Here is a 13,260-nt window from a genome sequence, read left to right on the forward strand (position 1 = left end):
GACATTGATTTTTTTTTTATCTTGTTTGACATTATATGACATGTTTTTAGCTTAATTTATGTTAAGATGTGATCATGCTTATATAAATTTTAAAAGTGAATGCTACCATACCCTCTCTAAAATAAAGAGTAAATTACTCCTTGTGATATATATAGTGTTTATAATTATAATTAAGTTAAATGTTAACCATAATAATTAGGTATATATTCTCCACTTTTTTTTTCTCTTTTGTGATTATTTAAATTTAGTTTAGTACCGCCAGTTTATGGTGGTGGTGGTGGCTGTCACCGCCGAAGAAATCTCTTTGCGATGAACTCACAAACCCATCAACAAGGTACAAGTACGTATTCAACTCGTTACACGTGGCAACATTTGTGCTACCGATGTATGGAGAATCTCTGCTACATAGGCGTCACTCCTTCCTAATCTCAGCATACACCCACTGTGGCTCCTCCACCCTCTTCTGTATGGTGATAACATCTTCAAAGTTCACTATCCGCAAAATTTTGGTCTCATAAAACTGATTAAATTCTTATTCATAATTGTCACCTCATCTTACAAATTCTATTGTCTGCAATTGAATTCGACTTGATCTCCACCTCATTAACAACAGTGTCTTTAATCTCATGAGGATTCCAATCTACCATCCCTTGAAACTTGTATTTGAAATCATCAACAAAATTGTCTTTAACTATGTTTATGACTTAAGAATTTAAAGAATCTTTTCAAATATCTTTATGACTTCTATCATCACAGACCACAAGTACGTATTCAGCTCGTTACACGTGGCAACATTTGTGCTACCGAGATACGGAGAATTTCTGCTACATAGGCGCCGCTCCTTCCCAACCTCAACATACACCCACTGTGCCTCCTCCACCTTCTTTTGTATGGTGATAACATCCTCGGAGTTTACTATCCGCAAAACTTTTGTCCCATGAAAGTGATTAAATTATTGTGCATAATTGTCACCTCATCTTGCAATTTCTATTGTCTGCAATTGAATTCGACTTGATCTCCACCTCATCGACAACAATGTCTTTAATATCATGAGGATCCGAATCTACCATCCGTTGAAACTTGTATTTGACATCATCAACAATAATGCCTTTAATTGTGTTTATGACTTGAGAATTTGAAGAATCTTTTTAAATGTCTTTATGACTTCTATTATCACGGACCATAAACTCTCCTCTACCTTTAAGTACATCAATTGCATTTGTAAAGATATCTTCCACTTTATAAAACTCATCTGGTGAATCACATTCAATATATATATCATAAGGGGTAATTTACCCTTTATTTTAGAAAGGGTACGATAGAATTTACCAATTTTAAAACTTAATTTTATTTGTTGGATTTCAAAAGTTACACGAATGGATAGGATACTAACAAAGCAAATTAAGGTACAAGTTCTTACTATATATATGTAAGGACATAATAAAGTTTAGAGAAAAGGACAAATAGGTCCCTGACCTTTTATCCCGTGGACATTTTCATTCCTGACTATTTGAAAATACTTTTAAATCCCTAACTTTCACAAAACTTGGACGGATGAGTCCTTCCGTCCAAATGCCTCCGTCAGACCCAACGAAAAAGTCTGACGTGGCTCCCGTTCTGATGACCTAGCGTGACGGATTGACACGTGGACTGATGACTAGAAGGGTACTTTCGAAAATTGGACAAATAAGTCCATGAACCTAGGCATGACGGATTGACACATGGACTGATGACTGGAATGGTACTTTCGAAAATTGGACAAATAAGTCCCTGAACCTAAAAACTACGTCGTTTTGCGTTTGACCCTCCCTAAACCTTCGCGTCACGGCTTTCATTCTTGCTCCCAAACGCTCCTCCTCCTCCTTTAAGCCGTTTTCCATCCCCGTCATTCTGCCCAAGCCACATAGACACTCACACATGAATTCAATTCACAATACTTTCACTACACTTAATTCAAACTACATAAACAAATTGCAACTAGATGCAATCAGAAAGTATAATATGAACTATGATTATCATTAGATTTAGATCCATTTTCATTATTTTAACTGAAACGGAGAAAAAAAATACTAGCATTGAACATGATTTTTCCATTTAATTCTCTCTAATTAATTCGAGACACAGTAAATTAGTTGTGGTAATTGGATGAACAGAGGCAATAATGAAAATTACCACGGCATTAGGTGCAACATTGCTAGTGGAAACACCCTTAGGGGATTCCTCCTCTGATTCACGCCTCTTCCTACAACCACCGCCACCACCACCACTGGCCGCCTTCTATTTTGAAGCAACCGGTCCAGGTTCCCAGTTGGGACCGGCAATGAAATTCCCAAACTGTCCCAAGCAAAACTGCGGCCTCCTGAGCCCCAAGGCGCCGCCTCCAGCAGCGTTGACGGCTTGCAGGAACGGCCAGATCTCTGCCAAGCTAAACGGCACCGTATTGCCTCCCCCATTCCCAAACGAGCCCTCGTTCATCATTGCACCCGGATCCATTCCAAAACCAATCGGGTCACCCGAATCTGTAACACCCTACCACACAGAGCTTTACGCTTAAGTTGTAAAACAGAGGTGGTGTGGTATTATGACCTCTAAAATAAAATGTATATATAATAGTAGAAGAATTATAATATGCTAAGAGCCTTGAAGAATAGAGGAAATAAAAATCGCGAAATAAAAGTGCAACGCTCGAGAAATGAGTTAACTTGCGTGCTAAGAAAGCTACAGCTCTCAAGTGTAAAGTAACCCAAAACAGTAACAGAAAGTCAAAGTTACAAAATAACAAGCTCCTAACTCAGCATGTGAAGTCAAGACTGGCCGGAGAATATACACACATATAAACATATATATACATATCCAAAACCCAAATGTACATAAACAAAATCCTACCTCTCCATACACCTCTAGGAGGATAAAAAAGAATAAGTTATGTGGAGAGAAAGCTAAGTACATATATATACATCATAGCATAACCAAATAACTCAGTAACCACTCCGCTTCAAGAGTCCAGATGCCTAACAAGATGCCTCTCGACCTGCATCTGAAAAATAACAACATAGTATAGAATGAGAACCGAAGGTTCTCAGTATGGTAAAGGTGCCACACACATAATATATAAGGTCCTGGAAATGCCAGGGGCAATCCTAGAACGCCGACACTCAGGTTATAGAGCTTAAAGTATTAAATAGAAGCCATAAAAGGTAGTTTTCTAAGAGTACCTAAACCTAACTTAGCTTAATCTTACATCTAAGTCTCATACTGCCATTCCTCCATACCTCCAACACCATCATGCATTTCACAGACATTTAAACAGATAAAGGCAAGCACAAAAAGGTTACAAATACTGCAGGTAACAAATATACATTTAACATGGCAAATACATTTAGGCACACCTACTTAAACAACAAGCAAGTAATTCAAGTAATATGCATATGATGCATGCCTGTCCTATGGCTGATGAGGCTCATCTGTTGGTTATCCAGCCAACCCGACAAGTCTGAAAATACTTAGACTGTCCCCCAACGTGCATCCCCAAGAGTTTATGCATAGCCTTTTCTCAAATAATCAATATTGCTCAATGGGGGTTACTTTTTCGGGAATTTATATAGTGCCCGGTCACACTTACGTCGTAGGGTCAACAGAGTATCGAGTTTTCTACCTGGTACACGTGGTGGCAAGCCACGGGACTTTATCCAAGGAATCTCGTATCTCAGATCATTTAAATTCATGAGCATATAAATAATTCAATTATAATTCATCAACATCCTCATCATTCTCAATCGCATATCATTCATCATCATACATCAATCATATTCAATCCTTATCCTTTATTATCACACCTCCCATTCCGTCCATCAATAGTTCCAATTCAAAACATAATTCATTCTTTTCTGAATGAAACAATCTTAAAACATGCTCATTTTCTTAATAACTCAAAATCAAACCATATAACCTTTGAATCTAAATCTTTTTAAATAATTATATAAACAAAATCTCTAATTTTTATAAAATTTCGGTAGCATCTCCTCTAAAACTTGGACTTTGCCATCCTTTTCGGGTCCAAACCTGCATCCTTTTCAATTCAACATACCCTTCCTCATCATCATAACAATCACCACAATAAATCTACCTCAGATCAACAATTATACTTATACAATATTCAAATTCAACAACCAAAATTCAACTAAGAATCATAGTTCACAAATCATGGGCTTTTAACACAAAATACCTCATTATCACAACAACCTCCACAATAGTTATACCTCAAATCAATAATTCACCAAATCACCAGTTAATCAACAAGCACCAAACCAACCATGTTCATCAACAGGATACTAAGCATTAAATATACACATGCAATCCAACTTATCCTATAGTCATCTAGCCTAAGTTTTCACAGAACATTATATATTAAATGCAAGAAACCTAAATCATACCTTAGCCGATTCCCAAGTATTATTCCAACACAATTTTCCTAAAAGAACACAGCCCTCAAAACCTCAACTAATCCGCTTCATCCAAGTTTCGGTATTCACAATTTCAAACTCCAATTATTTATTTTCAACCTAATACACATTCATAACATATATATTTTCAATTTAATACTCAAAGCTCAAATTCAATGAAATTAAAATAAAATTATTGTATCCTCACCTTACCCAAGTTTCACATAAGCAAGAGTGAACGTTTTCCTCAAGCTAATTGGATCCTAAAACATCAAAAATCAAAGAAATTCAACCTTCCCATTCAAAATTCGAAAATTGGGGGAAAAGGAGGCTGAGAGTGTTAAACAAGTTACCAATAAAATTGTTCCGATAGAAATATAGAGCTCAACGCGGTGGACACATGGCCGCAAACGGTGCGACAATCGGAGCTCGGACGGAGAAGTTACGGGGATCGAAAGGTTGTCGTAAGGGTTTCAGGAGCTTTCGTTCTCCCTAGAGCTTTCACGCTGTTCATAGGTGAAAATGAGGAAGAAAATGCTTTCGGCTCATTTAAAGTGTTGGTCCGGTTGTATCGACGGCTCGGTTTGGGCCCAGTTCAACCGGTTCGGTCCGTTCGGTCTAATTTTAGACCGATTTCTTCGAAATTAGTGTCAAAATTCTCGTTTCGATGAGCTCTATTCTAATTTGATATAATATTTGCGTTTCTAATCTTCCTTATTAAAAACTAATTTATTGACTAATTATCTACTAATTTAACCGGGGTTTACAGAATCCAAACCAGAAATCAACTCAACACCACCATTCTACCTGCATCAATTTAAGATAGGGCTCCTCACCACTAGCTTTTACAAAGAAAAGCAATCAATTTAAGGTTTAGGGCCAAACGTAAAACGACGTAATTTTTAAGTTTAGGGACTTATTTGTCCAATTTTTGAAAGTACCCTTTCAGTCATCAGTCCACATGTCAACCCGTCACGCCAGGTCATCAGAACGGGAGCCACGTCAGACTTTTTCGTTGTGTCTGACGGAGGCATTTGGACGGAAGGACTCATCCGTCCAAGTTTTGTGAAGGTCAGGAATTTAAAAATATTTTCAAATAGTTAGAGACAAAAATGTCCATGGGGTAAAAGGTCAGAGACCTATTTATCCTTTTCTCTAAATTTTATACAAATCAAAACAGGACGGGACAGAATTATATAGGACAAAAATCGATACCCATTCCATTATTATCTCTAAATGCAATTCTTCTTATGATTCTTTTTTTTTTGGTTTCCCACGGTATCCCCCAACCCGGTAGGTTAAGGACTAATCTGTCGCGGTACTGAGCTCCATTTAAAGGTTTGCCGCTGGCCAATTGGTTGCTGCATGCACAAGGTGGGATTTGAACCCCCGACATTTGCTTAAGCGGACTAGTGAGCTAACCACTAGACCAACCCAACTTGGTTTTCTTATGATTCTTTGTTCAGGGTGATTCCCAACATTCCAGTTAGATCAAAATTTAATCCCAAAAATAACTTCTAGAATTTATTTGAGAAGCGAGTCTTCAAATATTTCCCTACTCATCCAACAATGATTTAGCTTTTAAACATCTTTTAAATATAATTATTTTTATTATATTAATTTTTTAATCAATTAGTTAATTATGTTTTCTATTTTAGAGGAACCACTATCAATTTTATTTAATTTAAATTTTATAAGTAACATACCTGGTACTATTATAACTACCTTCATGAGAAAAGTTTTAAAATATAAAAAAAGTAACATTTTCCATTTTAAAATAACTTAAATAATTAACCTGCACCTTTTATCAAATTTGTCAACTCTCTTTCCCATGTAAACTTGAAACTAATAGAGTTATAAAAGAGTAAATTATTGGAAAACCAAACAAAAGTAATTAAACAAAATCCTCATGGTTAAAGATGGGAGAATATTGCTTTCTTGTTCATCATCAGCATTGAGCAAGCACACACACTGAATAAACTCTCATAGGACTTACCGAAAGGAAGAACAACAAACAGCGAAAATGCTGATGGAAGAGCTGCGATAAAAACCGTTGAAGATGCTGCTGCAGTAGCAACGAAGACCGGACTGGAGGCAGCTACATTTAAGCTGCAACGAGAAGGTGATGACGATTCTGTTATCAAGAGGGGAAAGTTCTCTCAAGAAAAGGAGCAAATTGTTTTCTACCTTCTGTCACGGCCTTGGACACACTCCAACGCTACCGTGCCGGCACTCGGACTTACTCAACCTCTTGAGCTAAGACCAAGTCAGCCTAACCCTCAATACTTAGCAAGAAAGCTAAGAATACAAGAGAACACAAGAGAAAGAAAGCTTTGGTGGAAGAACACTTTATTGCTCAAGTGTGGTTACAAATGATTCACACACACCTTACACTAACTCTCACCTCCTATTTATAGCCATCCACATTCTCAATGGATGGTTAGGATTAAATCTAATCAATGGTCTAGATTAATCATCTAGAACCTTCTTTATAAATATCTATCCTACCACTACTTTCTAAATACATCTAGATTGTTCCATACAACTCTTCATACTTTTATATCAATCCACACTCTTCTAGAATATTCTATGATCTTCTAGAGTCTTCTAGAACCTTCTAGGGTATTCCAGGAACTTCTAGGATATTAAAATGTGGCTTCAATTTTCATTGTGCTCATAATTTATTTTATGTGTGCAATTATATTATTTTAGATGTGTTTGTGAGTTAATTGAGTGGTTAACTCACTCATTTATTTAAGTAAATATCGGGAATTTAAATTCCGTCTTATGCATGCAGAGCTATTTCAACATTTTATTTTTTAACAACATAATTAAATGTCAAAATTGACATCACACTGCATTTCATTTTGGATCATACTACTCATTCTTTATCTTCAAAATCTCAATTTATTCTTCAGTTTCAAGATCTCATCTTCTTCTTTGTTAAAAATTTTTGTTGAGAATATTTTATGTTCAATAAGTGTCAAAATAAATAGTATTTTTGACGGTTAATAAGTATCACAGAAAATATATTCTCAAATTTTTCTAACAAATTATTTTTGACAACCAATATTTATAAAAATAAGATTTAAACTTTTTTCACAATTACTTATATGTTAAAAATACTATTTTTGACAAAATTTTTATTAACATATTTTCATAGTTAAAATAGTATCAAAATTTATTTTTTTGACAAATTTTAATTCCCTTTTTACACATATAACCCTAAAAATAATTTATATTATTGTAGTGATTTGAACATTATTTTTTCTTTCTTTCTTTCTTGCTTGCATGATTCACTTTTGTGGTATTTTTTTATTCTTTTACATATGTTCATAATATATCCAAAATAATAAGATTACACATAAATTATTTGTGGTACATATCCAATATTCATTTAAATTTGTACTTATATTTTTCTTAATATAAATAATTTTTTAACACATTTAAAATAATAAAATAATACACACAAAAATTTTAGTACAATCTAAAATTCGTTCAAATCTTTGTTTATAATTTTTAATATAAATAATAATCTTATAACACATACATTTAAAATTATAAAATTGCACACTAAATAATTTCTTAAAACATCCCAAAACTCATCCAAAAATAATTGTGTTCGTTACTTTTGTTAATTGTAACCGAAAAAATTATATATACCCGTCTTAAAATCGAAAAAATAATTTTGATAGTATTATTTTAAGTTTGATTTGGTTAGAATTTAATTTCAGTTTGTTATTTTTATTTTATTAGTTTTAAATTTAAATTTAAATATTCTAACTTAGAGATCTAATTTTAAATATAAAAAAATTTTAAAATATAATATTTAAAAATAATTATTATAATAAATAATAATTAATAAATGATGATAGATACCTAATTGCACTTTTCTTTTAAATAGAAGGGATTCGCATCTCCCTCTTCTTTTAAAACAACTAACCCCTGCCACTCTGATTGAAGCGCAAATACAATAGTGGAAAAGGGCTTAAATTAATTGCAGCGGCTTCGTAGGATGCTCATCTCCTTTTTAAAACACCCTTCAAAATGTGATTTGTTCACTTCCAAAAATCAATTTAATTAGTTTGTGTCACTACAAGTTAATTGGAAATCATATTACAATAATATAGACTAGTTTTTAGAATTATTATGTGTCAAAAAAAATTAAAAATAGTTAAAAAAAATTTTTGATACTATTTTAACTATGAAAATATGTTAATAAAAATTTTGTCAAAAATAGTATTTTTAACATATAAGTAATTGTAAAAAAGGTTTAAATCTTATTTTGATAAATATTGACCGTAAAAAATAATTTGTTAGAAAAATTTGAGAATATTTTTTTTGTGATACTTATTAACCGTCAAAAATACTATTTATTTTGATATTTATTGACCATAAAAAATTCTCAACAAAAATTTTTAACAAAGAATGAGATGAGATCTTGAAACTAATAAACTGAGATTTTGAAGATGAAGAATGAGTAGTATGATCCCAAATTGAGAGCAGTGTGATGTCAAAATTGACAGAACTTAACAAAATAAAGGAATAATGTAGTAAGTTGAAAACAAATGAGTGTCAAAATTGAGGAGTAATTTTCTACAATCAAAATATTCATAAAAAAAATAGAGAATTTGACATTTGTGATATTTGTTAAAAGAGAAAGTCTAAGGGCCAGCAGATTTTGTGGTTCTTAGCCATCAATTAATCATCAATAATGTTTTTAATAGTATGAGATTGCATCTAATGGTGTAGAATCATTCAATTTCTTTTTGATAGTTAAGTACTGATCAGAATTTAACAAAAGTGCTGGCCTCTAACATTCTTCTTTTTTAAAATATATATTAATTTTTACATTTAACTATCACTGTTAAAAAAATTATGTTAAAATAACTCTCTTTTCTCGTAGTGTCAACAAGCAAAAAATGTTAGTGCAATTTACTCATATATAAAATAGAACATATGCCTGAATATTATACAATAATCGTAGCATAAAAATAATTAACTGTTTTTTTAATTTACAAAAGTGAAAACCCTATATGTTATTCGTACTGTTTTGATGTCGGAATTTGATGCCAATTAATGGTGGTCCCATTCAGTCCAATTGGATTGACTTCCAACCCGAGGGATGCTGTTAACCCTTGTGTGCTTATCAACCTTGAAGTTGGCTCCACACATGGCTCCTTCACTGTCTATTCTTGGCATTGCCTTCATCTTGTTCATTGGATGCTCAAAGCTCATTAGACCTCCTTCACTGTGAAACATACACCCTGCATTTCAATTCCAACTTGTCATGCTACTAAATACTAATAATTTATTACTGTCCATCTTCCATTCTCTTAATAAAAATTGAATTTATAAATTATTATATACATTAACTAATTCAGAAATTTATTGAAAAATAATAATAACAAAAAACAATATATATTTTATACTTATAGTTGATTCTAATCGTTAATTTTAATATATATCTAACATAATTATATAAAATATTAAGATAAGGTATTAAATAGAACATTATAAAATATAAGTAAGGCAGTAAACTATTATTATTTTAGAATAAAAAATACTAAACTTCTTATTAGGATGAAAAATGGCCGGGAAAAATATTTATTGCAATTAATTTACCTCTTATTTACCTAAAGCAATTAGTGTTTTCATATTTTTCAATTAATTTTCTTATACTTTCATAACATATAATGAAAAAGTTCATTTATATTATGGCCTTTGCACTTAGAATGAACAAAAATATAGTTGGTACCTGTTGGAAAGGGGGCAAACGATTTTGCACAACCCTCCTTTATTATATCAAGATCATCAGATATTACAATAGATCCATCTGCTGCTATACCCCAGTACAACTTCACTCCACCATCAGAACCCTTCAACCAAATTTAACTTCAACTTTTAAAATTGAACCACTCAAAATTAAAGCAAAACAATTATTGATTAAAATAATAGCGAGAACTACGATAGGGAGTTGAATAATTAGTTTAATTTAGATGCTGTGCGACAAATTTTATATTCTATAAGAATAGCTGATTTAATGACAAATTTTTTTAGGTTAATATTTAAATTAATTTTTAAAAAGTAAGATATTTTTTAAATTTATCTTTAAATAATTTTTTTAATCAAATTAATTTTTTAAAAATTACGAATTAATCATATTTGTATTCTAGTCACTCCATTAACAATTTTTTTTAAAGATTGATGTTATAAAACGTTAATTGAATAATATATATAATACTTGATATATCTAATTGGATATTAACTAAATATATTTATGAAAATTTATTAATTTAGTCGTTTTTTTCAATTACAAAAATCTTATTACTAATATGACCTGGTGATTAATTTAATAGATTTTCGTAAACATATTTAGTGAACGTCTAATGGAACATGTTATGTGTCATATATGCTATCAGTTAACATTTCACATCATTAATCGTTAACGAAAATTGTGAGTGGAGTAAATGACAGATATGATTAATTCATAATCTTTAAAGGACCAATTTGATTTAAAAAAAAAAATTCAAAGACAAATTTAAATAATACATTATTTTTCGGAGACTAATTTGACTATTAACCCTAATTTTTTATATGTACACGTAGTGTAATTGAGTTTATAGCTTACCAGTGCAGCGAAGACGTTGCCGGCCTTTCTGTCATAGACAACAAAGGCAAAGCTACCATCAAGGTCCTTAATAACTTGATCGGCAGGGTAAGGACCTCGGTCTCTGAGTGTCTTATAAGCTTCAATGAGAAATATGGCTTCATTGCTACTCTTTGACAACCCATATTGCCTAATCAATGAGCATAGATTGTTCAAGCTCCCCAAGAAGAGGCAATATATGTCATCAAACCCACAAAACTGCCTGTAATCCAAACAGTACAGCAAGATTAGTTCCTGTCATGTTATTTTCTTAATTTTATTATACACGGGAAACAATTCAGACGTGGTTTTATATTCTTAGAACATATTAACCTTCCTTCTAAAATTATCTTAAACACTCATTTCTTTGTATAACATAATTTTGAAATTAAAATATTATTTAGTTAAAATCAATGGTGATAAATATTCTTAAAATTCATATTATATATAATGTTAACTAAAAGGGGATGGGCAGCTTGAACAAATATTCCCGAAATTCATGTTCATATATGTATACTATTTTTGAGACACGTCATAAACTTGATATATTTTATTATAAATAGTTTTTGAAATTTATATAATTTGTTTATATATTTTATTGTATTTTTAATACACACTTATATATTATATATCTCATAGTCATATATATCCGTACCGACTAGAGGAGCAAATAGATACTTTTTACGAATCTAGAATGGTGGATTCTGGTTACCCACGATTCTATGATGTCCCCAAAAAAAGGCTTACTAAAAGCAAAATTCATCTAGAATTCTTGCGTTAATCTAACTCAGCTCCCATAGGAAATGCTAATTCTTGAGGCAAATAAAAGAAAGAATCATATTATTGATGAGTGGTTAATTAGTTTAGTAGAATGAAAATGATAATTACCGTTGTGGAGTGGGAAAAGATGTTGGAGGACGAACGTAAGCCATAACAGCAGCATTACCAAAGGTCATAGAGAAAGTGTTATTGGGATTATGGGAAATAAAATCTTCAAGAGTTTCCTCTGGAACCTTAGGCTTCTTGATCCCTTTGTAAGATGCAGGACTATTAAGCTCCTCTGGAGGGTGAGCAAAAGCCTCATGAAATATTGCCAACATTTTTTATTCTCTATCTTATTAAGTTATTATTATTGAACCTCGATCGGAATTGTAGTGTAAAATTGTTTGCTAGTTTGAGGAAAATAGAGGGCTATTTAAAGTCTTTACATCATAAATAAATATATCTATATTTGGCTACCTTGCCCGAAAAGGGCAAAACAAAACGAAAGACAAGACGCTGAATCATCAAACCGTGGGCGTGGCTTATAGGCTTTGGATAAGATTCACGAACTTCAAAGGATTCTTATCTTTTGTCGGTTTCTTCTTGTTGGTTTCTTCACTTTTCTTTAGCTTCATATAATACTTAATTAGTGACTCTATCAATCTAAGCATGCATATATATTTGCTTTGCCTGTCACTGATTTGATCTGATAAACCTTCCACAAATTAAATTGGAGTGAGCATGGTTCATATATAATCCCCCACCGACCAAAATATTAAGGAGCATAATCATGTCACAAGTTAATATTAAATGGGATATAGTGATATAATTCGCGAACAATTTTGCCATGTGTATACTTTTTATAATAACTATTATTTTGATACTAATATTTTTTTAAAATTAAACATATATCTTTTTAACTAAAAAAATTTAAATACATAATTAATTAATAATAACTATATTTTTATACGATTGTCAAAAGTGTTTGATGTATAAATAACATTTTTCATTCTCAACACTACACTAAATTGGCTATATAGCTACAATAATTTTGTGACATACACTTATTTTAAGAGTTTCCATTAAATAAAATTATGATACTTATATATCTAAAACTTTTACCTTCAATAATAATCAATTTTTTATATCTAACAGGGCATCAAACTTGTTAGAAACAAGAGACTAAATTGGGAAAAAGATTTGTGTATTATTAAATGTATTTAAATTGTCTATTTTAGTTGTCAGAAATAATACAATATAAAAGGGCATTTGAACCGTCACCTTATAACTTGGTCTTTATTGTGCATTATAAGTTATAACTCGGCGTTAATTATCATTCATTCTTTGCTTGTAACTGACACATTTATTACCGACTTAATGACCATCATTTCAATCTTAATGACCAAA

The 13,260-nt window shown here is 31.7% G+C and overlaps 1 protein-coding gene across 1 annotated transcript; it reads right to left on the reverse strand.

Moving 5' to 3' along the window:
- Positions 1-9,367: 9,367 nt before the first annotated feature.
- Positions 9,368-12,425, reverse strand: LOC107478375 (stem-specific protein TSJT1). Its single transcript, XM_016098515.3, has 4 exons — positions 11,980-12,425; positions 11,074-11,314; positions 10,201-10,321; positions 9,368-9,709 (listed from the first exon to the last, which is right to left on the reverse strand). The coding sequence occupies exons 1-4, from the start codon at positions 12,189-12,191 to the stop codon at positions 9,519-9,521; spliced, it is 765 nt and encodes a 254-aa protein (XP_015954001.1). The 5' UTR covers positions 12,192-12,425; the 3' UTR covers positions 9,368-9,518.
- Positions 12,426-13,260: the final 835 nt, after the last annotated feature.

The sequence above is a fragment of the Arachis duranensis genome, chromosome 3, assembly GCF_000817695.3.
Source record: "Arachis duranensis cultivar V14167 chromosome 3, aradu.V14167.gnm2.J7QH, whole genome shotgun sequence".
NCBI classification, from domain to species: Eukaryota; Viridiplantae; Streptophyta; class Magnoliopsida; order Fabales; family Fabaceae; genus Arachis; species Arachis duranensis.